Below are 27,719 nucleotides of genomic sequence, written 5' to 3' on the forward strand. Positions count from 1 at the left end.
GGGAAAGCACAGACAGACAACAGAGCCTTTTGTGTCCCTCCTGGCTCCCACCCTGCCAGATGCTGAGCACTCCCAAACCAAAGCTCTGAGCTGGCTTTCAGAAAGAGCTGGAAGTACACTGATCCTCCTCCAGAGTAACAAATTCTACCTTGAATTATGCTCCTTTATCAGTGTGTGAAAACATGGTCATGTAGTTGCACTCAGTGCTGGGCTAACTCAGTCCTTCCCAGTCCAGCCATGAGCAGCAGCAATACCAAACATCAGAGCTGTGCAATGGTAAGAGCAATATGGTTTATTATATAATGAAGAAGAAAAAAAAATTCATTTTCATCAAGTATTCCCTCATGGGGGTCAGTACAATATAAAGGAAATAAGGAAAAATGTACAAAACAACCTGACAAGAAGGCTCTAGATGAAACATGTTCAAAGCAATTGCAAATGGTGTTGTTGGACAGATGCAGAAGGAAATTAAATCAAGTAATTTTTCCCCTGCAAAATACAAACTAAAAAACTGATTTTATTTTGAAAAATTCAATTCTGTCTTTACTTGCAGATATTTCAGGTAAGCCACTGCAATTTTAGCTGTGATACATTTTTTAAAGGAGAGATTCCCAGAACTCCTGTTTGACCACATTTATTTCAAAGTGGATTTTATTTTCCTTTCCAACTTTATGCAGGTGGTAAGCCCAGCTCAAAAGAAAAGAAGCTTAGCCACTAGCTTCAAAGAAACCAGGCCCACATTTCTCCACTTTCTGTTATCCTTTGGCAAACCATGGCATTTGTTTTTCCTTGATCAGCAACAGATCTCCATCTCATCCAGAGCATCCTTGTATATGTGGTTGTAAAATTTAAAAAAAAATTAAAAAATCACAAAACAAAAAACACATACAAAACATCAGCAGTGAGAAATTCCTGAAGGTTTTCAAGCCTTGCTCCTAACTCAACTAAAGTCAAGGTACTTCAAACTATTCTAGCTGGAGCAAGACCAAATCCTTACAGAACCAGATCAATGGTCCTCAAAAAGCAAAACCATAAGAGTGTTGTAATCCAAATGGAGGAGTAAAAGACAAACTTAGCAATGTACCTTGCCTGGCCCCAGCCAACATAATATTTTTGCCTTGGGTATTTCATTTACTCTTGACCCAGGCAAAATTCCCATTGGTTACAGTGAGAGCATCACTTAAGTCATGTAGCAAAGGGACATCAAGCATTAGGAAGCTAAAATATGAATCCATGCTTATGGCAATAGCTTTCCCTTCTAATGCCCTATAATGGGCATCCAGGAAAGGAAATAAGCAGCTTTACAGAAAAAAATCTGCCTTTTCTTACACTGATGACCATCCTAAGCAACTCCACAGAAGTTTTCAGGGCTCCTTTCAATGTGCATGAAGAAAGAAAAAGTCAAACATAGACCAACGTTAGGCAAGATTATAACAGATTTACTTATTAGTGCAGAATGCAAAACAAAAGCTAATGCCTAATACAAAGAAAATAGTATCACTTTCATTCTCCTCACAAATTCATGGATTCCACATGGTTTACTTCCTTGCCTTAAAAGAAATGAATTTTTAAATGAAGCATGAACTTTGTGTCTCTAAAAATAACATCTCGAGTTAGCAAAGGAATCATTTGAGGAAAAAGGAATTGGAAATAGACATTTCATAACAAGTTGCAAGGAAATCCCCATTTTGTTTAGCATGAAAAGAAACAAAGATCCACCGGTCAGATTTGGTTGGGGGGATTTGGGATGGGTGTTGCTGTTTGGGTTTGGTTGGGTTTTTTGCATCAAGGGAAAGAAAACAATAGCTATGTGGGAGGAAAAACATTTTCACAAATACAATAAATAATTGTTCTGATCCAAAAGCAAAGTGCGATGTAAAATTATTCCATTTAAAAACAACCTACAGCATAATGCCTTAAATATTAACAAATCAATTAGTGGTCAGCACAGTAAAATAAATATGAACATATTGATTTACATTTTGTTTCTAGCAGCAAAGGTCATTAACCTACTGGCCAATGTGACAGCTTCACAGAAGTCCTGTTTCTTGGGTTTGGTACTTGGTTTAACATGAGAAAAAGACTAACTGGGTCTGGAAAATGGCACTTCAGCTGTACAGTGTTCTCCCCAGCCCATCTTTGTCAAAAGGGTTTGCCCAGAACATGTTTTCAGTGTTTTTTGAACAGTGGTTTGGAGAACACCTTTCACAAAATGAAATAAAATCAGGATCTACTCAGTATCTAATGTGGACAAGTATGAATTGGGATTGTCCTGAACCCTAAGGATAATGGGGAGGTTGGGTGTTTTCTCTTTGCAGTCAGCAACTTCCTATGCTGAAAGGGGAGTGGGAAGATCACAAGCCATTAAGCAATGCCGAAGAGGGAGAGGAAAGCTTTGGTAGCTTGCAGGAAGGGCCACAACAGAGCACTGGAGCAAAGTCTCAGCTGCTTCTCCCAGCAAGACATCTTTCCTTCCATGAAGGAAATCTGTTCTACCTTGTCACTTGAGTCCCACTGCCTGCTGCACACCTGCTCTACAAGCCACCACTCTGAAATCACCAGGATGATCACATTCACTTGCACTCCCTTGAACAGAACAAAGCAGATTCAGGCTTCTCTGCTCAGGGCAGACTGAAGCCACCACTCCAAACCAGACTCAGCCCCAAGCAGAGAGGAGCCTGCAAGAACAGCGCTCTGCACATCCCTCCCAAGAGCACCAGCACTTGGCTGGGCTGTGGCACATCTGTACAGCTGGAGCAAACCAGGTTTTGACACCTCCAGCAGTCACTAGAAATGCCAAATGAGGAGCAGATGGCTGGGCTGGGAGTAGGAGCAGTAACCAAAGCTAAGTGGTGAACAGCTGATTTTGGGACACATGAAAGCAAGCAAAAATGCCTCCTCATCCCTAGCAATAAGCCAGACAGCACCAGTACCTACAGCTCCTCCAGTTCATATTTCACAAAGGGTTGTTTTTCTGCTACTAATTGCAGCCTGTAGGAAATGCCATGCTTTAATTTACAGCCAGAGAGATGTTTAACCATAATGCAGGGATCACTGTGCTGAAGCACACTGTAGTAAGACTCATCTAACTCCCTCTGTCCCTCTGGACAGTGGTGTCAGACTGGCAAACCTAAGGACAGGACACAAAGAGAAAACCAGAGCCCTTCTGTCACTACAAATGATGAGGGGGAAAGGCTGATGATGGATTCTGGAAAGGCAAGTGTTCTTCAAGGCTACACAGAGGGTGAGGCAGGGGCAGGAAAGCACAGAAGAAACAGACTTACAAAGCTGTCAGAACTGTTCAGTGAGTGCTCTACAACCCAGGCACCTGTTCTACCTTCTCACGTGCTCCAGGGCACAAACCCCATTTAACTGAGTTTTGCACAAAGGAGGGGAAGGAATCCCATTCACGAGGACACCCATTCCTCTGCCTCTATCTGCAGGGCAAGGATAGCATAGAATGATCTGGGGGTTGTTTTCAACTACTTTGCAAGCACTCACCTTGCCTGGATTTAGGAAGGCTACATTCAGGTTGTATGGCTCCCTGATGCTCACTCAGGGAGCTGAAGAAAACAATAGTCAATTTCTGAGGAGCAGCCAAGTGCAACAGACCTTTTGAAGGTGGACCTGGAAGATGAATAAAGACTATCTGGATTTTTTTTTTTTTGTTACTCATTCTTCATTTTTTAAGGCAAGCAGAAAGTCCTTCTGGGAAGCAAGAGGCAGGATCAGAATGGCAATAAAGGGGGGGAGCTACCTTCAACACTATGCACTAGGTACAATTCATCCCTGCTAAAATCCGACTGAAACTAATGGAGCTGCATCTAATTCCAGCTGCCTGAAGAGGGGTGAGAGATGAGCCATGGTGCTTTCTGGACCCCCTCTCTGCACCTGCCACTGAAGTCAGTGAAGCTACACCAGTGCACAGTTCCAGCAGCACAGTGAGGGATCAGCTCCAACAAAAGCCACCTACGTGCTGCACTTGCCACTGGAGACCATGTTTTAATGACACTGTGAACTGGACTCCAATCACAGCCCCTCACATCTACCCAAAAAAGCAGAAGAATAATTGACAGCCCTACTTCTGCTCTTTTTCCCCTTCCTACTTTTGCTAAGGAATATCAAAACAAACACACACACACCTTTTGAGTTTGTCTACAATTCAAAAGTTGCTTAACAAGTTTCTTGAATACTTCCATGAGGCCAAAAGCTGTCACTCAAACAATCATCACCCTGACATTTAAATCCTACATAACTTTGGATTTTTGATGGTCCCTAGAACAGTCAAGTATACATCAAGGAATGGAATTAAAACCCATCCTGAGATGGAAAAAGAAAGAGGGGGGGAAAGTCAACCAATATTGGTAGCTCTAGTTCAAAGCTAGAAGTTTCGTGTTTGCTCTATAAAGACCCACTAGGCTTTGCCCAGGGAATGGCATGGAAGTGGGACACACCAATACCTGCTACCCAGAGTCCAGGCAGCCCTGCTCTTCCAGAGCAAGGACTGCAGGCCAGAGACCAACTCTTGCTCCCTTCTACATCAACATGCAAAGAAATCACAGCTGACAGCTCCTTCCTTCTATTCTCAACCTGACTCAGTATAAGGCAGAATCAGAGCACAGCACATCTCACCTGAGCAGGTTTGCTTTCCAGTTCATTTCATTAAGCCACTGAGAACCCCAGAGATTCTTGTCAGGGAGATGAGCTACACTCATGGTATATTAAGGTGTCCAGGCAACAATATCAAGAGTAGAAGAGTTATTTCTGAATGGGGCTAATCAGCTGAAATCCAAGTCAGATGTTCAGAATGGAATCTGCATCGCAGAGGAAGCAGTAAGAGGCAAGATCCTCAAAGGACAAGAGGTATGCACAGCCTTTCTACAAGGATGTGGAAAGAACCTACTCTGGACTGTAATGGGGGCCAGAAGCAGCAAAGTGGGGACAAATACACCACCTAATTCACACATTCACAGGCCCTACTCCTTCCCCTCTTTCATAAGCTGCCCAGAGATTCAGTATGCCATAGGGAAGCATTCTGGAGCACTGCTCTGTGGTGTGCCAAGAGGGGAGTGGGCTTTGCACACGGTCCACCCATGTGGTAGGACCACAGAAGTTTCCAGCACTTCTTGGGCTTTGCATATTCATGCAGAAGGCCGGGGAGAAGACACAGTTCCTCCCCGCCACTCAACACAATGAAGAGCCTTAGATAATTAGCAAACAAACACCAAAAACACTTCATGTCCTGCACAGCGTCATCCTGCCGACTATGATAGAAAAAAAACCTAACCATACCAGTAAGTTTGCAGGTGTTACATGTACAGCTCGAGAGCATACTCCTACCCAATGGAGCACAAAGCAGGGCACGTGGCAAACAGCAGGCGAGAGACAAGCTGCTCTAGTTGCAAACTACGACCGAGGGCGGCGCGTCACTGGACGTAGCCCAGGTTCTCCATCTCGTTCCTGTAGCGCTGCTCAGACACTTTGCTCTTGTGCTGCTTGCTCTCCAGGTGCTGCCTGAACTCCAGCTCCTCGCTGGCGCCCGCGTTGCACATGGAGCAGTAGAACTGCCCACTGGGCGTCACGCACATGGCCAGGTCACGGGGGATCCTCTGCCGCGAGCGCGGGTTGAAGTAGGGACCTGGGGAGCCAACAGAAAAACTTGGTTTACCTGAAAGAAATCAAAGCTTGAGGCGGCTCAGTGACGATGCTCAAGTCCAATGAATGATTGAAAAGTAGACAAAGATTTGATTCTTTAGCTGATTAGAGTCAAGCCTTCTTTTCCCCACAACTGCTCTGCTGGTTTCCAGATTTACGGACGTGCAGCACATAGGACAGCACTTGGAATTTTATAAAGTAGTAGAGTGGGCTTAATGCCCCAGTCTTATTGAAAATTAGGAATCTAATAATTTAATTTTTAATAATTTAATAATTTGTAATAATATAATTTAATAATGTAATAATTAATCAATACCTTTTTTTTAATTAGCCATCTAAATCCACAACTGGAACAGTCTTTTGATTAGAATAAGCTGCCTCTGTATAAAGCTCACAAAATGATATTTAATAGAACTTGAAAAGATTTATCTTTTCCACATGACAGTGATTAGAATGACACGATTAAACCAAGCTTCACCAGGAATCAGAGTTTCAGCTAATGCGTGCTTGTAAAACAACTTAAAATGAAAAAGAGAAATAGATGCCCGGCTGGAGGCTGTAATACACTCTTTAAATCATAGTAAAGAGGCAAAGTTAGTATCTAACACCTGAGGAAGGACTCTATGTTAGGAACAGATGGTCTTAGAGGGAGGCTAACATGCTCTCTCATTCTGGTCATGAGAGTGCAAGTACAGGTTGATGTGCCACAGTAGGAGTCAAAGCACCTGGCCACCTGCCAAGAAAATAAAGCAGGAAAACTGTCACCACTTAGAGCAGCCTTAGAGACAGGCAGATGGTAAATTAAGTTACAAACTGAGAAAAAGAACTAACAAGCAGGCTGACAAAACAAAGCAACTCTAGCAGCTGGGGAAAAAAACCATGCAGATATAAAGGATCAGCAGAGCTTGGACGAGCTCCTTTCACAACCTGACTCTGCTAAAACAGACCCGAGAAACAGAAGAAAACCAAGTCTATTTATTATTAATTACTATTCCAACTACAGAATAGATGCAAGTTACCTGTGTTGTTCTGAACCGCATACATGTTTCTTCTGTTCTGCATCATCTTATATTCATTCCCTTCTTTCCTTGCCCTTCGTTTGCCTAGTTCTGAGGCATCCCTGCAGATTAAACAAATATGAACAGCTGCAATTCAGAGTTTTTGACAAAAGGGCTGCCAGAGACACTGCCACACGCTTTCAGCCTGAGCATGAGGTTGAACAATACCTACGAGAATGAGTTATTCTGTGCCTCTGCAAGACGCAGCCGCTTGGCGTGATTTTTCCCTTGGTAGTGAGCCTGTGCCACAGCCGGAGAGCTAAATGAGGCATCACAAAGCTTGCAGTAATCATTCTCTGTAGCCAAGATCACTCGGCCACCTGGTTTACTGGATCCCATCTAGCAGCAAAGGGAGAGACAGCATGTGAAACACAAGAAGGTTAAATCGTTGAAATATTTCAATCACAGGGACTGAGACCACGTCCTCATCAGACAGCAGGAGAGCTGGAATCAAAGCCCATGGATTAGGACACTCAAGTTGTCCCCAAAGTGTTATTACAAGAAATGCATTGTTCCTGCCTGGACTCCAGGAGAGCCTGAAAATTCCTGGCCTGAGGTGAAGAGAAAAGCAATCTGAACAAATAGGTCTGCAACAGCCACAGAGGCTTGTTTACATCACAGCCATGACTTAACTCCTAACTGCTGGGAGCTGATGAGCAGTGACTTTCACTCTGAGGAACAACCACTGAAAGGTAGAGGTGCTTCTCTCTCCTATTTACAGTCCACCTAATTTCTCCACAGCACCCTGTCTTTACACAGCTCCCTGACCACAGCAAGAGGGAAAAAAAAAACCAGTAGCAAAGCTGCCAGACCTCTGATCCTTAACCTTCAGGTGGGAGGACACCTGGATCCAGACTTCAAAGGAAGGACCTGGTCTCACATGAGTAGCTCCTGCTATGTGAAGGACAACTTCATATGCCTGTGCAGTCAGACCACATACAGTGATGCAGGCAGGAACCATGCCTCCTCAGCACGTAACATCCAGGGAAAAGTGTTTTGTAAACAGTGCAGCAGCAGTGATTCATGCAGCCATGTCACTGCAGCATTTGAGAAGCCAACCTTCTTTAACAGCTCCTTTGATACTGCTCAAACGTAGAGACACACAATTCTGATTTCTAGCTTACAATGTGAACCCTCACATGGCCTTAGAGGTATTTTTATTGCCATGGGCCATTTCCTCCATTAAAAACCACACCACCAGATACCCTGGCAGGTACAGCTGCCACATCCCCATGCCCTGGGCAGCACCCCACACCATCCCAGTTCACGTCCATGAGCTGCAATGCCAATTTACATGGGGCCAAATCTCCCTCTGGCCAGGAACAGTCTGCCACTCTGCAAATGCTCTCTGCTTCCCTACAGGCAGCACAGGCTTACACTGTGGGGATTGACAGGCACAGCTTCAATCCCCATGTCCCAGCTGTGCTTCCCTGCACAGTCACAGGCAAAAGCCAGGTTAGCTGTCACATCTCATGATAAACCCAAGGGATGAATTCTAGAAGGAGATAGCAAAAACCATCTTTTTTTTTCCTCTAATGTGCCCAAAACAGAATTAATCTGGATCACTGAGGGAACAATCCATTCACTCTGCACACCGGAATGAGCACTTCAAAAGGAACAACAAAAGAGGAATTAGCTAACAGCCCTGGGCAATGGGTGTAGGAGCACCAAAGCACTTTTTCCATGTAGGCTTCCCCCACACAACAGAGGGATGATTGTGCAGAGCGGATGCCACACCCTCACATCCAAATCCAACCCCAGCAATTCTGTTCTATACCTGCCCTTACACAGCTATAATCAGCAGCACATCAGACTTACCTAGCAATCAAAGTATTTGCCAGGCAGAAATAGAACATTTGAAGTCCAACATTGTGCTGCAAGGGCAGATCAATATCTGCATCTTCAAAGGAAAGCAAGCAGCTCACAAAGGGCCATTTCCACCATCTTGTGCCATCACAAGGAAAATTCTTTCCCAACTCCTGCAGTAATCCTCAAAGCCTGAGATCTGGTTATCCTAACTGGGGTTAGGTGACAAACAAGCATGATCTCAGTCCCCTTGCCATGCCTTACCTGAGTTGGAAGGGAGACAACCTGAGGTGGGGCAGGCTCAACAGAATTACTCATCCTGGCAGGTGCCGGGCAGCTGTTGGCAGCATAGTAATTCCGGAGTTTCTTACTGTGGTTTTTACCCTGCAAAAATAACCCAGATTAATCACTGTCCTAATAATAGTGTCTTACTCTGAAAGACAAAGGATCCAGAGACTGAAATGAGAAAGTGCCCATGAAGGTGGCAGCTCAGGTAAAGGAGCTGTCACCCAGCTCTGAGTTTAAGAGATGCAGGCATTCCTCCCTTTCTCCAAAATGCTCAGCACCCAGAATGACAGGGCCTCATCCTCAGCTGATTTCCTCAATAAGTTTACAATTAATTTCTTGGTCTGCCTCCATTTCACTTACAACCAGTATTTTTTGTTTTAAGACAATAAACTGGTGTGCAGTTTTTTGATAAACCTGAACACACAACACAGATTTCATGAGATTGCAAGCTTGAGTTAAAACATGAGATTGAACTAAAAACCCACTTCATATTTTATTTTCTCTTGAAAAACACATACCATAGGTGATTTTGGTGTTCGGAATACCTGAATAACATGAAAATAACATGAGACTATGTATATGCATATTGTGGGTGCACAGTAAGGCAAATGCAAGTTACGTGAAAATTCACTTCTGTCCCCTTGTGGCAGAAATTCTGCAAAAATAAGATGTTAAAAGTGTAAAACCAATCCAAACTACCCTTTCACTAGCAGGACACCACTTTTTCAGGGCCAACAGGAAATCTGAAATCTGGGTCTGATATCCTGAGGTTATGGACAACCACCCTTTTGCATTCACTATTTTCAATACTCACACGAACACAGCACCAGGCAAAGAGGGTGTAGGAAAATAGGGTGATGCAAGGCTGACATGTTCTATCTTTCAGCAAGAAGCATATGCAAAGAGTCCTTACCCTGTTTCAGACAAGTCAACAAGATCAGCTCAAACAAAAAAAATTTGATCTGAGCCAACCCAGCTGATGAGAGTGTTTGCATAAAAGGCCTCACCAGATCAGTGCTGTGCATAGCCTCAGAAAAGAGACTCTGATAAACACATGGAAGCAGCCCCTTTCCTAATGGCACAGCTGGATCCAGCAGAAAACACCTGTCCAGGCCTCACAAACCATGTCTGGAATCAGAAGGTAAATTTTACTAAACTAGTGTAGATGTCAAATACAGGTTGCATAAAACAAAGGAAAAATCACAAGTGCCTGCTTTTCCACCCATGCCATTTTGGCACCACTTCTCCATCCCCCTGGACAGCGTTTTTGCAAAAAGCTTCAGTAACCTTAAAAGAAAGCACTGCAGCATTTCTGGACAACCAGCAAATCCAAGCAGGGTGAAGATATGTCTACAGAGCAGTTTCAGTCCATGAGGTGGTGCAGAGGAAGCTCCAGATGAGCAACTTGAATGCTGCTGTTCATGTGCAACACTCAAAACCCCCTCAAGAAGCTGAGTTAGTCCTCCTGCATTAGCCCACACTTCCCTCTGTGCTACCACAGCAACGCTGCTGGCAGTGCTCGAGCTGGCACGAGAATGTCTCCACAAGCTGCAGATGCAGCAGCCCCAAAAGCTGAGCCTCCTGCTGCTCTCCTTACCTGGTAATGAGCCTGGGCTTGCTGGGCCGAATTCAGAGTGACATTGCAAAGCTTACAGCACAGGGGCTTACATAGTTCCTCCAGCATAGGGTCCTGCTCCACCACCTTGGCAAGTTCCTCGTCTTGTGCGTGATGAACGGAAGGCCCCAGTCCGAGAGACTTTGGTGGGGACAGTGGTGAGCTGGCTCTTGGCCTTGTAGCCACTGACATAGGAAGGGATGAAGGCTTCTCAGGATGAGGAAGAAGTCCTGCTTGCTGTAGAAGAATCATTGGCCAGGAAGACTATGGACATGCTACTGCTGAAGGAGGAGGAGTCTTCTTCAGATCTATACCAGAAAGACACAAATGCTGAAATAAGCAACAAGAACAGGAACATCAAGGATCCAGGGGCAATTCCTGTAACTCCACTGCTTCTACTTCATGCCTTTTCAAAATGCCAAGCAGGATAAAGTCAGTTTGCAACACTTTACCGCCCACGGGAACAGCAGCATCCCAGACAACCAGGGCCAGATTACAAGGTACTTATATAAGAAGTGGGTCCCCTGGCACCCTCCTGGCAGGTGGAGAAAACTCCTGACACCCATAGCACCTGACAACAGTACACTCTCCCCACTGCTCCATGCCCATGAGAAGTGGGGACATACACCATGCACAGCACACAGAGCTGTGTCACTGGGGGGATACAAGCACTACCCACATCCTCCTTTGGAGGCCCAAGGACAAGCTCACTCTCCAAGACCTAAACAAATATTACAGCAGACGACTGCAATGGACGTTTACAAAGAATCCAAATACTTCAAAGCAGATTTACTGTATATAGGTAGATGCAAAATACACAAAGCTATCCCTCAAATACTCACAAAGATTTTACTGAAGAAAAGCTTTTCTCCAGTAAGACAACAAAAGAGAAAGAGTGGGAAGGAGCGGGAACACTCCCTGTTGTACACTCAGCTCCCAAGGGCCCTCTCCCATGGTCTTCTTGAACGACCTTGAGCTATTTTTCACATTTCCATTACTAACTACAAGCAATGCAACATTTAAAGCTACATCTTCTTCTGCAAAATAGAGAACTTATCTCATATTGACCTTTATTCAATTATTTCTCACTTAATTCAAGTTATTAGAACTAGCTCCACATTTTCAACAAGAGGTTCTGAGAGATTTATTTAATTAAAGTTTATAAATCACATCTACAGCCCAGATGAACATCCCTAGAATAATACAGAGCAGTGACATTATGAATTAAGGCATAGCTACTTTTGTTCATGTCTTATTAGCTTCTTATCATAACAAATCCTGTTCAGTGACACACTGGGATCAAGAGAAGCATTATCTTGGCCTTTGCAGATCATTCCCAGCTAGGGCTGCACTGGCACCAACCATGTTTATGCTCTGGGCTTTGTTCATTTGTTTAAGCAAATAAAGAGACACATCTGCATTTTAAAGCAACACTTGGGGAAAATTAGGGAAAAGTAAATGAAATGCTACCAAAGAATTTTCTTCCTGAGTCGCTTTAGAAAATAGGGACTTCAAAGGCATTTAGGAACCTGCAGAAGCAGAGAGCATATTTATCTGGGGTAACTTCCGGGATTTTCAATCTGCTAAAATTAGCTGAAGATAAATACCTTCCACACTCAAGCTATGGAAAATCCCAGTTGAAGCCTGCAATTTTAGGTACTGTGTTATCTTTGGATCTCTCTTCCCAGAGAGATCTATGTTCTGTTAGGAAAAATAAAACATAATTTAAATGAATGAATGGGACTAAAGCATTCAATGACAAAATTATTTCTGAAATGTTTGTCTGAAACCCAAACTTACTCTAATACAAGACTGGAGGCAGTTCACTTATTACTAATAATAAAGGTAAGGAAAAAATTGAAATTATTTTTTAAAAAAAGGCAGTATGCAATGCCTTGGGGACAATGTTTTAAGGCAGTAACAGAGCCACCGTGAGTTTTCACGTTTATATTATTCTTCCACCACCAAGGCTCTGCAAAATTTCAGAGCTGGAATCCACCAAAATGAAGGAAGAGGACATGCACAGGAAAGGTGCTGCAAATCATCCATCAGCAGTGTAAATTCTGTAGTGTTACCTAACCCCTTTCCTATTTTCAGCACACATGACCCTGGTTAAACAGAACAAAAGACAATTTTTTTATCTCTACTTTCCTCAACTAGTACTCTGTAGACAGTCTAATTAATTTCTGTGGGACTACAGATGGAACAAGCTCACATTCATGTTGGTTAAATACATCATAACACAGGCCTATCAAGGCAGTTTAAATCAACTATGCAAGCAGGTAAGCATGCCAGCTAATTTCAGAGTTTTATTACATGAGTATAATGGGCCTCTTACCTTAAAATGAGAGTAAATTATAGCCAAATACTTCATAGAGCAACATAAAGAGAGGTACAGTAAATGGCAATTGAGATTCATCTGCTTAATTTTGCATGAGCATTTGTTGCATTGCATTTTCTTGCAACTGTCACAAATGGGATTTTTCATATACAAGAGGAAACAGTGCTTACAGGATCTATATTTACAGGGGAAAAGGTATAATGTAATATTCTTAGAAAATCTTTAACTGTAAGGTCATTTACTGTTTCTTAAAGTAAGCAGTTGTCTGAAGATAAAATTTAGGCTGCATGAGCAATTTCCATAGTAAGACTTCTTGATTTGGCTTATGCAATGTATGTAATTCTGGTTTTTCTCAGACAGTGATCTTTAACCCCTAAAATTGCTCAAGTTACATTCATTTTTCTCTTACTGGTATTATTTATAAGAAAAAAAATAATCAGTGTATTTACAGGTCCCTTTAATCCTCTGCTGCTGGTTGTTACAGCTACCCTGCCCAGGAGAAGGAAAAAGAATATTTTTAATTCCTCCTTTCCCTTCACATGAGATCTTTACCCTAGGACACAGCAAAGGAACAAGGCACCTCCATCACCAGGGGCCCCAACCAGCACAGCCAAAGCAGGGTAAGGACCTGCAGCTCTCCAGGGTGAGCAGAGGAGCCATTCTGCCTGAGGACAGCACGTCTCAGAGCTCAGCCATGCCAGGATACACTTCCACCCCATGCCACTTGTCCTTGAGAGGATGAGAGGGGCATAGGTGCAGAGCCCTTCTCCCTCCTTTTACTGGGGCATCCCAAGGGCAGTGCTGAAGGAGGAGACCCAGGCTCCATGAGTGCCACAGCCTGGTGATGCTCACCCAAAGGGGAGCAACCTCCCCGGCTAACAACAGCACAGGGCTGGGAAAAGAGCTGCTCTGGCCTCACATCTAAGGATGGGGAAGGCATGGCATGACTTTGCTCGGAGAAAATAATAAACCACAATGAGAAATCTATGTGTTCCCACCATAATCGTTTCTTAAATGCAGGTGAGGCAACTAACAAGAGATGAAAGCTGTAGAAATGGTGAACAACCTGAGAGTTTCACTGCTCTGTCTTCAAGACAGGAAGCATTTCTTCTCAAGTTCACTTGTCTATCAATACATGGACATCTCTTAATGCAATTGTGCCAGAAAGTTTGCTTTGGCCACGGACTGGGCCTACACCCTTCCCCCTGAAAGGCAGCTTGTTTTATAACGCTGCAGGGACTGGAGGCAGCACCAAACAAACACACAGCATGCACAGCTCTACCTAAAGGTGCACTGACCCTCCGCTGATGGGGATACACATTTAGCAACTCAGAACCGTCCCTTATGTCAACGGGGGTATCAGGAACCAGGGTGTAAATCCCGACTCCTCGCAGGCATTCCTGCAGAGCTGCTTGCCTCGCAGTCTGGGGGCTGGAGAGCAATCAAAAAACACAAGCCCTGCCACCCCACTGCCTGGGAACCGCCGCAAGCTCAAGGCACCGCCGCACCATTCCGGGAAGGCACAGAGCACAGCCGGGAGGCAGGGACAGCCATCCGCATCCCCCGAGCGGCTCGGAACGCGGCGGCACCGGGGCGGGATCCCCGGCACCGCCCCGACCCCAGCCCCGCCAGCCCCCCGCGCACACCCCGCACCTACCGCGGCCCCGGGGCTCGCAGGGCCGGGCCCGGGCTCGGGCTCGCTCTCAGCTGCGGGAAGTGACGGCGGCGGAGGCGGGCCGGGGCTGCGCCACCGGGGCCGGGCTGGGGCGGAGCCGCCGCCGCCGGAACCGCCCCGCGCCAACGCTCCTGGGCACCGCGGGCAAAACACCCTCCGGGATCTGCTTCAGATGGTCCTCAGTCCTGACCCGTGCTTCTGCACAAGCGCATTTACTATTATTTTTTTATTTTATTTTTTTTAATATAATTATCTTTTTTTTTTTTTTCCGCAGCAGACGTTACAATGAACCTGATTTGCATATATAAACATCTTCTTATTCATGCTGCTCGTAGCCAAAATGAGTAATGATTTCCCCTCGAGCAACCAAGGCCTCACCCGTGCGGTTGGGCCACCCTGTTTCAAAGCATATGGAGTTTCTGTTGATTTTACTCTCCTTTTGTTGGAGTAGGAAAGTGCTGAGAAGTCACTACAGGCTGAAACCATCACCCAGATTTTACAGTAGCCATCAGCCAACCCACTTGGAAATCCATTGTTTTGACACACTGAGTTTTTTTTAACTAATTTTTGTTAGACCTTTTAAAAAAACCCATTTGTCATAGTCATAGAATCACAGACCAATTTGGCTTGGAAGGGCCCTTAAAGACCATCTCATTCCAACTCCCCTGCCATGGGAAGAGACACCTCCCCACTAGCCCAAGTTGCTCCAAGCCCTGTCCAGCCTGGCCTTGAACAATTCCAGGGATGGGGCAGCCACAGCTTCTCTGGGCAGCCTGTGCCAGGGTCTCACCACTCTCACAGTCAAGAATTTCTTCCTAATATCTGATCTAAATCTGCTCTCTGTCAGTTTAAAGCCATCCCTCCTTATCACTACATGCCCTTGTCGAAATTCCCTCTCTGGCACTCTTGCAGGCTCCCTTTGGGAAGGATGCTGCGGGTCGCAATCAGGAGCCGTGGTGATGTGGAGCCGAAGCGGCAAAGGGGCAGTTCGGCAGCAGGAATGCTCCGGAGCCTGCTGTGCCCTGGGTTTGCAGGGTGTGCTCTGCCATGCCCTGCACGGCTGCTGCTCCCACCTACTGCAGTGCTGCCTGCAGCATCTCAGCCTGCCCACGGCTGTGAATATGGTCCCGTGCTAGATCCTGGGGCTTGGAGAACTATTCCATGTAAGAGAATTCACCAACGCCCTCACCATGTTCTCACCTGGCTCCAAAACTTGCTTATGCCATCTCCGTTGTTGAAAGGATAAATACCCCTTGACAATAAAGTGATTTGCCAAAACGCCTTAACAATTAATAACGCACGTTAACCGTGTCCCTCCTCCCTATCATCACCTCAGTGCCACCCTCACTTGTTGCATCTTGTTGGCTCTCACCGAGGTACCCCAGCCTAGCGCTCTCATTTCACACCCTGAAAACCTACACCCACTTGGGAGTGCGTATTTACAATGTTATTTCTCTTCGACTTCTAATTTGTACGGGCATTCGCTTGGCGGGCCACTCTTTCAACAGAACACCAGACTCACGTACAGCGACTCGATGCCAGTGGCAGCTGATTGTAAAGAAACCTGATGGTCCAAGTGGGAAAAGGGTCGAGACTGGGCCAGACGCGCTGCGATGTGCAGAGCACGGGGGTGTCACCGACATCAGGGCACCAACTGGGCAGGACAAGCCGGTGTTTGTCTAGCACACCCCGTCCCCCCGGCCCGCTCCCCGCCACCGCCGGCCCCGCGCCCGCCTCCCCCCGCCGCGGTTCCCGTTCCGGCGGGCGGTGCCTTCCCCATCCGGGGTCAGCCCCGCTCCCTTCCTGTTATTCCCGTGCGGGAGGCGGCGGCTGTCGGGGAGCGGCTGCCGGCGCCGCTGCCGCCCGCGCCCGGGGCACAGGCACCGGCCGAGGCGAGCGGGGCGGCCGCAGCGGCGGGAGGCGGCGTGCGCGGCCCGGGGCGCGGCGGGCGCGGCCGGCCCGGGGAGGCCGCGTTGGGCGGGTGAGTGAGGCGGGCGCGGCGGGGGTCGTGAGGGGCCGCTCCCGGAGCGCCGCTCGCTGAGGGGGCTCGGGCGGCAGCGCGGGGCTGAGGGGCCGTGGGGCCGCGCTCGGCTGGCAGAGCTCCCCCGCCGCATCCCGCGCTCGGGGTGCTCGCAGGGACGCGACCCGGGAGAGGAAGAATAGCGGCTTGTTGTTTTCCAGTGTGGGTGTCTCCACCCCTGGAGTGGAGCTGTGTGCTGTGAGTGCGCTCCGGCAGTGCCGGGGATGGGGCTGGGTGATGCCGCTGGGAGCAGAGCCTCTCCCCATGGGTGTGTTTGTGTGTGGGGGGATTCTGGCACAGGAGCTCCTGCTTCCAGATGCACTCGGCTGGCAGTAGCAGAGTCTCGTCCCTGCTACCTGTAAAACCTTTCCTATTTTGCGCTGCCCAGAGATCGGTTTGTACTGATGCTAAATATGAAGCTGCTGTTTCTTGCCAGTATTTGTGTGCTTTCTGGTACACTCTATATTAACAAAACTTTGGCCAAACTAACACAAACTGCTTGTTTGTTTTTCTTTGGGGGTTTTTTGGCTGTTTTCAGTATTCCTTAAGTTATTAAGATATCAATTTATATCAACTTATTCCTTAAGTTATTAAGATATCAATTGCTTCTGTAGCTGTTATGGATATGTCTCTAATTTTTATAATTTTTTTGTCTATTTATTTTCTTTTTTGACTAAAGACCTGATTGAACTAAGGTTACTATATAAGCAGTACCTATTCAAACTAACAGGAGGCAAGTATATATACTTCAAAAGTAGACAGTAGAGAGTATGATGCTTTTCTTGATTTAATTCTGCAGCAAACTTATAAAAGAATGGTAAATTGGGTCCTGAGTCTAGATTTTGTAGAACTTAATAGAAAAAAATCACTTTTGTTTTGTGAGTTATTTGTACCTTCACATCCCTGCTTTGAGCTATACCAGGGGTTCAAATTTATCACCTAGGATAAAGTTAGAAACTTTCCCATCATGATCTGACTCATTCTTTAGTTTCTTCCATCTCACAGTGAGTTTATAGAGGTGTGCTCATACTTGTTGCTTCCATGCTGCAATTCTATAATGCAATGTAATAATCAAAGTCCATTTCTTATGTGTAAACTTTGTTAGTTCCTGGGAATATTCTAGTATGCAGGGTGCTGGGATTTAATAATGTGTCTGCTATGAGGAACTGACTGGATAAGCTGTTCTAAAATGAAGCCCCATGTGAACTTAAATCTTCACAACAAATAACGTTATTCCCAAAGAATAGCATTGGAAAACTTTCAGAGCTGTTACTTATTTAGAAGCGTATTTTAGCCAATGTAAAAGGACCACACATCAACCAAGCTCACGATGTTCACAGAGGAATTTATGAAACCACACAATTCCTATGGGATCCGTGGAATATTCCACTTTTTCATTAGGACAGTAAATGCAGCGGGTCCAGAGCTGCAGTTGGAATCTGACTGGTGAGATGCCCTGCATTTCCTAGGTGTTAACTTGGTGCCATTCTTAGCAACCTGGAGACAGTGCTTATTGTTTTTTCAGGGCAGGAGAATCCCAGCCTACAAGTCCATGCCAAAGTGTTTTAATTGGCTGTTCCAGTTTGTCATTCTGTATCAATGACAAGTTTATTCTGTTTGTTGTTGCATTTACTGCATGAATGATGGCTCTGAAAGGTTTTTTTTGGGGGGAGGTTGTTGGTTTTTTTTTTTTTTCCTTTCTGGAATATTCTTTGGGAAAGGGGGTGTAGCTGATTTGTTTACAAAGCAATTGTGCTTTATTGGAAGTCATAAAGTGGTTCAATACTTAGTTAACTGTTTCTCTGATAATCAGGCTATTCCTGCTTTCTGTGAGCAAATGGGGGATACTTTTTTCTGGATAACTTTTAATTTTAAAAGCTGTTCAAAACTTTAGAATATGAATTTCTCCAACCAGCAAGAAATTCATGCTTTACCCTCATGCTATCTCACAAAAGAAACTGAGTAACCTCACAAGAGGTTAATGGAAGAAAAGCACACCTTTAAAAGGTGTTGTGGCATAAGGAATGGACTTCCTGATCCACAGATCCTCAGTTTTTATGTGTGTGGTGTACTTTTTAATGGCTTGCTCATGTGTGATACAACTTGGAACAACCTTAATGATCATCATAACTTTAATTTCTTTCTGAGTTAAAACTCTCTATAAATGACTAGACAGCAAGCCTAAGGCTGACATCCAGTCTGCAAACACTGTTTTCTTATGTTTTGTACTCAAAACATCAGCTCATTATGCAATCTTTGAGATTTCTGGTGCAGATTCTCTGGGTGTCAGGAATACCCTGAACACCTTGCAAATCTCACTCATTTCCAAATGGAAGATTGTTGCTATTGGTTTCGTTTGCCTGTTAGGGGGGAGAGGAAATTGGGATGATGATGCATTAGTTCCAAATCACACAAGAAATAATAGCAGCTCTAGACTGGTATCATGTAGCTTTACTTTGCTTAATTGAGTGCATTAATGAAGGTTAACAAAGATTGTAGTTAATAGGACATTTGAGGAGTGTTGTGTTTGGGTGAGAGGAAGCTAAGATACTTTGTTTTAACTTCAATACTGATGCATAAACTGATTTGTTATTTATAACTGGACAAAACTAATCCTGCAAAACTTGTCTTTCTAGTTTAGTCTTCAAATAATATTATAAAACTTAGTTTTGTCTTAATACTTACTGGTTTGTAACTACTGAAAAATATGTGAGATCTAGTACATCCTCCCCACTGAGAGAAAGTGGGCCATAACTGCATTTTTTGTGTGTGTGATGGGTTTGGAGGGGGAGTACTTGAAGGGAAAGAATAAGAATTTGCACTTTGGCTAACTGGACAACAGATATGGCTTCTAGTGTGAGCAGGGGTTTGGGGGTTTTGCAGCTTTTTATGCATTGCATTCCATTCTTGTGGGAGTTTTGTCTCATCCTTTTAAAAAACCAGACATCCAGCTGCTCCAAGGGGATGATGCCTGTCTGTAGCTATGACTAGAAGAGGCCACAAAAATATTTAGGCTAAAACTGGATGGGAATTTTCTTTTGCTTTTGAAGTTGAATGTGTCACGGCAAAGAATTCTGTTACAATTGTCTCTTTGTAGAATCCTAATCCAAATGGGAACAGTGGAGAGAATGGATTTGTTTCTCTCTATATTTAATTGTACAACAAATGTATGGGATTTGTTTTGATTATGGAGTTGGTCAAGATAACCTCCAGAGGTTCCTCCCAGCTGAATTTGTTCTACAGATCTATTTTTGAATGGTTAATGAAGTGCTAAATGAACCAGAAATAATACTCTGAGTATTAACTGCTGGGTTGTTTTTTTGCTCTTGCAGCGCTGGTATAGTATTAACTTTAACAAAATCCAAACAAACAAACCCACACAATCAATCAAACAAACAAACAAAAAATCCAGCACAAACCCAAGCCCAGCAAGGGGGTAGGGGAAATTAAACTGGTTTAAAAAAGGAAAAGAGGCATTTTTATAAATCCTGTATGTTAACTTGTAGTCATCTAGAAATGCAGCAGACTGAGTTTTTGTAATTCTGGATCTGACTTCTCAGTCTAAGCAATACTTAGCACATATGTTGTTTTATATTGGATGTATCTACTCTTGAACGCTAGAAAAGTATTTTTCTAGTTAATTCTGGGCACAGATTTTGGGCAAGGAGTCTAAGAGGCCTGTGTATTTCAAAGAAGAAATGTGAGGGACAGTAGACATCATCACCTGTTCTCTATTCCCAGTGTTCTTTAAGCCAGCAAAGCAGGGGATAAAAGCACCTGGTCAATTGTGTCTGCTAAGGAAACTCCCTGGAAATGGTTATCATTTGTCTTTGGAAAACGGTGCTCACTTACCTGAGCTCCAGAAATGTAAAAATGAGCTCTAAGAGGGCAGCTTACCTCTGTCAAGCTGAATGGGAAACACGATGGAGCTCTCCTGAAGCTTTTCCTTGACTTGCAGCAATAGAAGTGGCTGCTTCAGTGGAGTTTAAGAACAAACAGTTGTGTCAAACATACAGCTTTAGGTTCAGTGATCTCTGGTTTCATGACCTGTTGCTTTTCAGTGGAGGGTTAGATAAATCCCAAAGAGACTGGGGTTTGTTGTTTGGGGTTTTTGTCTACTCATTAACACATTTGCTGTAATTAACTTACCTTCGTGGATTTTTATGCAGAAAGACCTTGGCAGTTTTGCCTACACCTTCTGGTTAAAGAAACATTTGCAAATGTAGCTTTTGAGGGTTGTGAACCACAAAGCATATTTGTTGAACACAGGAGATTTATTGAATTGACTAAGGCTGACTGTAAGTTCCCTGAAATTTTGAGTCAGCTGAGTCACATTTATTGTGGTAAATCTGTATATTCTGACCCTTTTCTAAGGGTAAGAAATACAGAGAAACATCCCTTGGGTTATTTTCTCTCCAACAGAAAAGAGAAAGCTGGATGGTTGCCTCCTAGATTGTACAACATGTCAAAAAACATATCTGTCATTAAGACTTCACTGCTTTTCTTTTTTTTCATACTCGTTAGTCAGTCTTTTGCCAATACTTAATCTAGCAGTTAATGGTGATGAATGACTCTTGCCCAATATGTTCCAAGACTGTTCCTGATTTTTAACTCTTGCTGTTAAATTAGGTCCCACTCCTTTCAAAAACATGACTTTTCTAGTGAAATTACAATTGTTGTTTTGGAAAAGTATCCTTATCTGTCAGCTCTTTAGCTGTGGATCCTTGTAGAGGACACTAAATTGTTGAATAAAGAAATTACTCCTTGTTGCAACCTTATTCCTTCTCTTAGCTATCACCAATCAACAAAGAAAAAAATTCTTAAACATCCTCAAAATTCAAGAAACTTTGAACATTACTGGAAGGAAAATATTCAGCATTCAGCATTTCATCTGAGACTAATCAGCCATAAGTAGAAATACATGCCTGTTCTGTGATCTGAAACTAATAGAACAACATTTCCAGTACCTTGGGACTTTGACATCTGACTTGCTGGAAAAGTGAGGAGGATCTCTGCAAAGAAATTGGCAAACTAAATATGGAATGCTCGAAATGCAGTGCAAATGAGGAAGAATGAGCTGAGGGGTAAAGGCTTATTTACCAGGCAGGCAGAGTGGAGAGGAATTGGTTTTTTCTCAAACTATTCAGTTTCAGTTCTGACAAAACTCAATAAATACGCTTTCTGTGATGAGGAATGTTATGATCCAGCTTCAGTGCTTGTGCCATTAAGATACTTTTCACTAAATCTGGAAAACACTTAACTTGGCTCTTGACTACAAGCACGGTTTGAAAGATGGAAGTTAATAGTGCTAACATAAGTAGTTTCTAGATGGAGCTAACTTCCTCTGGGAAAAGGGAAGTTAAAACTAGCATTCCAGATACTCCAAAATATGCCTGTGGTGTCCTTAAACTGCTTAGACTCTGAAACATAACACTTAGTCTTCATTCTTTTATTTATATTCCCAGCTCTTTACAGAATAATCAGGAAATGCTGTGACTAGTAGTAAAAGTGGAAGTGATACTAATAACACTGAAAATTGCTCTTCTGCCTTTGTGGATGTTGAACAACCAGTTCCACTTACCAGTTTATCAAGGCAGTCTCCACTGGTGGGAGGGAAGTGATAAATATATTGTGTTTTATCTTCATGCAGTTTCATGCTGTCACCTCTGAAATCTTCAATTTTAAGGTGTTAAGTATTGTAAAAGAGCACTTGTCCCAAGAAAGCCTCTGGTGTTTAAGAGCTATTTTTAAGCAACAACCAGACATCTGGAATAGTCTTGATTGTGGTGTATACTTGAGGATGTGCCAGTGACTTCCACTGCCAGTCTAGCAAGTTATTTACAAAGATTGATTTGTGATAAATTGCCTTTGTATTTTAATGTAAGATGGTAATAAACGAAATTGTAATGCTGTAATTGGAGAGGATAAACTTATACAGTTACATGAGAAGTTTTGGATAAGAGATTGCTAGTTAAAAGAAAGGGCTTAAATTGATTTTAACATTTTATTTGAGAAGGTAGATATTAACTCTTGTGCTCGTGTTCAACCAAGGTTGAACATCTAAAATTCTAATAACTTGCCTTCCTCTTCAGCTTCCCTGAAATGGAGGATAAAGCACTGATGCTGTTATCACTGTTCAGCAGCACTACCTTGATCTCAGATAGCTCCAGCTTGGAATGTTTTGACAGTTTGGGAGTGATGGCAAAAACTGCCACCAAGAGATAAAGATGAAAACAGAAGCCAACAGGCAATAAAATGGCAGAGTTTATACATGAAGAAAAGGATAGCAAAACCTATTCCTGACTATGGAAACTCTTCTTAAATATATTGTCAAAGTGCTTTGTAATCCAGCTCTTCAGGTCTCCTTTCATCACCTCTTTTCCAGGCTTTCATTGTATCTCAGCAGATAGTGCAGTATCACAAACAGCTGCAGGGTGATATGAGAAGTGTAACCATGATTATAGATTCCAGTCTCTTGTTATCCTGGTACATGAGCAGGGATTTATGTAAACAACAAAAAAGATGCTTTGCAAGATAGATACGCTTCCCTAATTGCTGTTTTTTTAATGGATGGAAATTAAATCCAAAACTTTTGTGATCTTCTGTTCTATTCCACAGTTAAATTCACCAGGCTGAAAACTGATTTCAGTGTTTTTTAATATACACACCTACGAAAACACTAATGAAATATTTCCAAAGAACCATCCATATATTTAAAAAAATACTTCCTTTTTTGTGTAAATGTGTAAAACTCTCTCTACAGCGGTGACTGATTACTACCATATTTTTTTTGCTTTTTTAAAATGAAGGCCTTTCAATTTAATATATCCTTCTTACAGAGCTCTGATTGTAGTAGTAGGCTGCATGTGCCTTTGTCTCAAACCATTTAATCTGGATATGAAAGTGACTTTCTAAACTGGGAAGCTAGGAAATCCTTAAACTTCTGCAGAGAGTGGCTGATAGTCACTGCTTAAATACCGATGAGCTTGTGTCACTTCTTTGGAAGTTCATGTTCACTACAAACATTATCTATTTAGACAAACACTAGCCATTTTTTTCTTATGCATCAACCCCAAACGGCTGGTATGCTGACCTTGTTAGAGAAACAATTTGGGTTACAGCTTGAAGTAGAGGAAACAGGGATGCACAGCACACAGCTTCATGTCTCAGTAGCCTCATGCTTACTATGCTTGTGTTGCACAACATGGTTTGCAAAGCAGATGCTGTAAGGAAAGGGGTAATAACATTTCCAGTATCTGCCTTAAACACTTGCTCAGTGGTGAAACTTGTTGCAGAAACAACAGAGCTGCCTCTGCATGAGCCACAAAAATGAAGTTTCAGTTCTGACCAAGGGCAATGCTTTTCACAGCAGTGCTTTGTTGGGGTGTATTATAGAATAAGTGGGTAACTGCACAAGCCAAGGAGTGGGGTCTCAAAGAGGACACTTGGTTTTGGGGGATGTTTGCCTTGTATGACCTGCAGAGCAGACCCTAAATGACCACCAAAATAAGACCTGACCATGTGCAATGGTGAGACCACACCCACTCTCACACCCACTCTCATGCTAATGAGGAGCCAAAAATCACTCAAGCTTCTCATGCTAGTGAGGGTTAAAAATTGACTGGGAGCGAGCCACGAGGGATTCTGCCACCACGGTGAAGAAGCCCAGGGCACTGGAGACCAAGGGGACACCACAGGATGGGTGGTAGTGGTGACTCTCTCTCTCCTGCTTGCACTCTCTCTCTCCTCTTTCCCTTATACATTTCATGTGGCACAATAATGTTGATATTGTTGAACAGGCATTTGATCTCATTTGCAGCCTAACTTGTGCAGGGAACTTTAACATCAAATCATAACAGAGGCTTCTAACAGTCATGTACAGGAGTGATAGCCATTTGGTTAAGGATGGTAAAGAACCATGTCCCAGTTTACCAGAGCTGGTTTTGTGCTTCAGGCTGGAGCATGCAGGGCCTACTGACACACAGTCACACTTGTTTGCACTTGTTGAACACAAATGCAAGTGTATTGATGTCTTGAGCATCACAACTGTGGTATCCAACCTGTAAATGTAGAGAAAAGTGCTGTTCAACCAGAGTCAACAGCTACAATGAGAATAAACACTCCTAGAGGTTTCAGAGAAACTTTGTTCTCTTTGTAACTTACATGAAGCAGTCGGGTAACTTTACAAAATCAGGAATTTAGTCTCACAGTATTGTTTCACTTATTAGGCCCAGTTTTCCTATGTGCTTAGATGCAATACAGTGATGTGATCTGTGACCTTTAGGGAGATGGAGCCTAATGGGAGCAATTAGTGTTGCCAGATTCTTTGCAGATGAATATTATACCCACTTGGTGTGGGGGGTAGGCAGGACAATCTTGGTCCGTTGAAAATATTTTATGGAAAACTGTTGCTGTTTACCTCACAGCAGAGTTATCATTTACTGCCAAATAAATATTTAGTTAATCACCACTGACTGTATCACAAACAAGTGATAGGGAGTAGGACTTCATTTGTGACTGACCCTTGAAAACCTGTGGTATTTTCCTGTTGTCATTGTAGCTTGTGTGGAAGTAGACAGCATCTTCCACAGGGCAGGGTTTGCACATAACTGGATTTGTTTGCTGCTGTCTTATTCCATGTGTCTTTTATAGGATAACCTGCTAAGAACTGTATGAGTTTCAGCTGTTTATAGGACAAGTGTATTTAGCTGCAGAATTGAGTTTTTTCATTACAGTGGCTGTGCCTTTGTGTTAACTCTGCCACAGACTTCCTTCACTCAACAAATGGTTTTGAAAAGGGAGCTAAGGAGTAGCTCAGTGGAGAAAGCATTGTTTTAGTTTTTCAGTCGAGGAGTTTAAACAAAGAGAAAAATAAAACAACCTACTTCCATGGCTTTTGCTGAGGCATGTGGTTCCTTACAAATCCTCTAACAAAAATGAAGTTGCGTGCTATCCTTTGTTTGCCAGTAAATAAAAGATAATGATTTCTGCTAAGTGAATTCAGTAAGTCCATGCAGACTAAACCCATGCTCCTGTTAAGTACTATTTGGCTGCAGAAGTCTGTAAAGATAGCATAAATGGAAAGCTAATTTATATTTGGATTACAGAACTGAAACTTGTTTCCAGTTCAGTGTTCTAGGCTTACTATTAAAAATCTGTAAAGATGCAAGAATGGTGCTATCCACTGCCACTGCAAAAGCTTCTCTGGTTTTACTCAGTCAGGGTCTGGAGTAACTTAGTACAGCAGAAACACAACAGCAATCTCAATTTAAAGTTGCTGCCAGACTGCATCCTAAAAAATGTTACATGGGAAGTAAACAAGATACTGTCAGGCTGAGTCTGATGTCTTTTTCAGCTGCTTCTTAGTAAAGAAGGGGCTCACAGGGTGACTACTCTGTGTAAAGATGAATGTAGATTAATAATTGAACACTGCTGACACCGTTGCTTGTGTTAGAGAGGTAAGTGTAACTGTATGAGATCTGCAGTACCTCCGGGGTTTTATTGCAGTTCTTTCCCTGCCTTTCTGGGTAGGGACAGTTGGGAGAGGAAATCTTTCCTCTTCCTCAGTGCAACTGGAGGTTCATTGTGCTGCAGCAGTTACTTCTAAAAGCCAAGGTGACAAATCTGGGGAGAACAACCCTGGGAAATGCCCGGGGTCTGAATTACAGGTCTGCTACACAGCTGCTTATGTTGGGTGGAGGTTCAGACTAGACTGGAGCACAGAACACCTGGATTAACTCTGCTCTGGTTCCTTGTCTGTGTGCCAGCACTTCCTGTTTTTAAAGATCCTGTTTACTGTCTGCATTCCAAATATCCCAGGAAGGTGGGAGGATGGGAAGAAACATGGAAAGAAAAGTAAACAGCATTATTTAAGGTGGATTTTTTTTTTTTAGTTGTATAACCAGCATTTGTTACTTTTCAAACCTGGTTTCATTAAGCTTTTGTTTACATCATCTGGCACTAATTTCCAAAAGCAGAACTGCATATGAAAGCTGACATTGAAACCATTAATATTTGCAGCAAGAGCAGAGTAAGCTTTTGTGGTGTGCTTTGGCTTTGTGTTCTTCCTGATGTTCACATAAAACAATGTTTTTCAGCCATATGAAATGAAGTATTAAAAAAAATATGTAGTGAAAGGAAAACCTTATTTCTATGGGTACAAAATGGCATGTTGCTCTGATTTTGTTGGCAAACTTTAAAGCTTTTGATTTAAACAGCTTGAAAGAATTTGGGTGCTGCTCACTGACCTTCAGAGCTCACAGCCTAATGGGGAGGAGCAGCACAGAGCCAGGTGGAAAGGTAATTCTTGTCCTGCTACACAGCAAGCCAAGCTAATTGCTGAAATAATGAGTAAGCAGATATGAGAAGTGTAAATAGATGATATGTTGCTTTTCTAATTCTTTGTTGTGCTTTATGACTACTAGTCCTCTATAAATAACAAAATCCTGTCCTTTGAGGTGGAACTAGGGATGGAATTACTGAATGATTTTGGACTAAGAAGGAAAATTTAATTCCAGGCTTTTCTTTGTTTAACAAAGAGAAAAAGTTCTGCCTTTAGCTGGAAGAAAATGTTCTAGGACAGATATTCTGCCTTTGGTATGTCATGGGATCCCTAGGGAGAAGGAACAGTCCTAGTGGGAGTTCTGGAGGTCACCAGCAACTTGAAAATGCTTCTTTCTCGTGATCCGGTTTTCATGGCTCCCAGACAGTGAGGGAAGCTATAAACACTGTGTCTGCATGGATGGGGGAGGGCGAGCAAGGGGATTGCAGAATAAGAATTCACAAAGGTCTTTTGGTTCACTTGGAGGGGAAAAAAATACTCCAGCAATAGTAAATATTTTTAAACTGATCATCTTGGATTTGTTTCAGCTGTTTGATCCTGCAGCAACATAGCACACATAGTTCCTCTTGGGAAATACTTTGTAGTGAGTTCTTTTTTTCAGAATGACTTCACCATTAATTTTATTCATAGTATCTGAGAGTCACTAGGAGAATATTGTATTCTGAAGAAAGATCTGGATGTAAGATAACTTTAAAGAGAACAGCTCTGAAACGTAGCCACCCCATATTCTCATATCTAACTAAACTGAAATTGCTTTTCACTAATTTCTAGTGAGCTTTTGCATTCACAGGAAAAAAAGATCCAATATTTCAGCAGTGCTATTATTCTAAAGATGTTGCCAATAATTTTAGGGGTCTTTAGCTCAGTTTAGAATAAGGCAAATGTACTCAGCACTGGTTTTGAAGGGTGGAAGAAATAG

General features: G+C 43.2%; 2 protein-coding genes across 5 annotated transcripts in view; one reads left to right on the forward strand and one right to left on the reverse strand.

Annotated features, from left to right (window-relative positions):
• Positions 1-277: 277 nt before the first annotated feature.
• Positions 278-16,147, reverse strand: ZMAT3 (zinc finger matrin-type 3). 3 transcript variants are annotated; one of them, XM_009089043.4, is made up of 6 exons: positions 15,965-16,147; positions 10,405-10,730; positions 8,784-8,903; positions 6,886-7,052; positions 6,675-6,775; positions 278-5,638 (listed from the first exon to the last, which is right to left on the reverse strand). In XM_009089043.4, the coding sequence occupies exons 2-6, from the start codon at positions 10,672-10,674 to the stop codon at positions 5,427-5,429; spliced, it is 870 nt and encodes a 289-aa protein (XP_009087291.1). In that variant the 5' UTR covers positions 10,675-10,730; positions 15,965-16,147; the 3' UTR covers positions 278-5,426. The 3 variants fall into 3 exon arrangements, with proteins under 3 accessions (XP_009087291.1, XP_030083006.1, XP_030083007.1); XM_030227146.2 differs by lacking the exon at positions 15,965-16,147 and adding an exon at positions 14,421-14,527; XM_030227147.2 differs by lacking the exon at positions 15,965-16,147 and adding an exon at positions 12,030-12,048.
• A 116-nt stretch (positions 16,148-16,263) lies between these two features.
• The window catches only part of PIK3CA (phosphatidylinositol-4,5-bisphosphate 3-kinase catalytic subunit alpha), a 37,377-nt gene continuing 25,921 nt past the window's right edge, over positions 16,264-27,719 (forward strand). Inside the window, exon 1 of one of the 2 annotated variants that reach the window (XM_030227357.2) lies at positions 16,264-16,419. The gene's annotated coding sequence lies outside the window, so the exon portion shown is untranslated. The remainder of the gene's footprint in view (positions 16,420-27,719) is intronic. The other variant, XM_050977852.1, reaches the window with a different exon arrangement.

This window comes from Serinus canaria, chromosome 9, assembly GCF_022539315.1.
Source record: "Serinus canaria isolate serCan28SL12 chromosome 9, serCan2020, whole genome shotgun sequence".
Taxonomy (NCBI): domain Eukaryota; kingdom Metazoa; phylum Chordata; class Aves; order Passeriformes; family Fringillidae; genus Serinus; species Serinus canaria.

Bases quoted from the DNA above. Each gene is read 5' to 3' on its own strand.
- ZMAT3 (XM_009089043.4), bottom strand. From the start codon at position 10,674: ATGATTCTTCTACAGCAAGCAGGACTTCTTCCTCATCCTGAGAAGCCT. The intron at 6,776-6,885 runs GTAGGTATTGTT...TTTAATCTGCAG, and splicing joins GCACAGAATAACTCATTCTC to GGATGCCTCAGAACTAGGCA. The intron at 5,639-6,674 runs GTAACTTGCATC...TTGGCTCCCCAG, and splicing joins TGCGGTTCAGAACAACACAG to GTCCCTACTTCAACCCGCGC.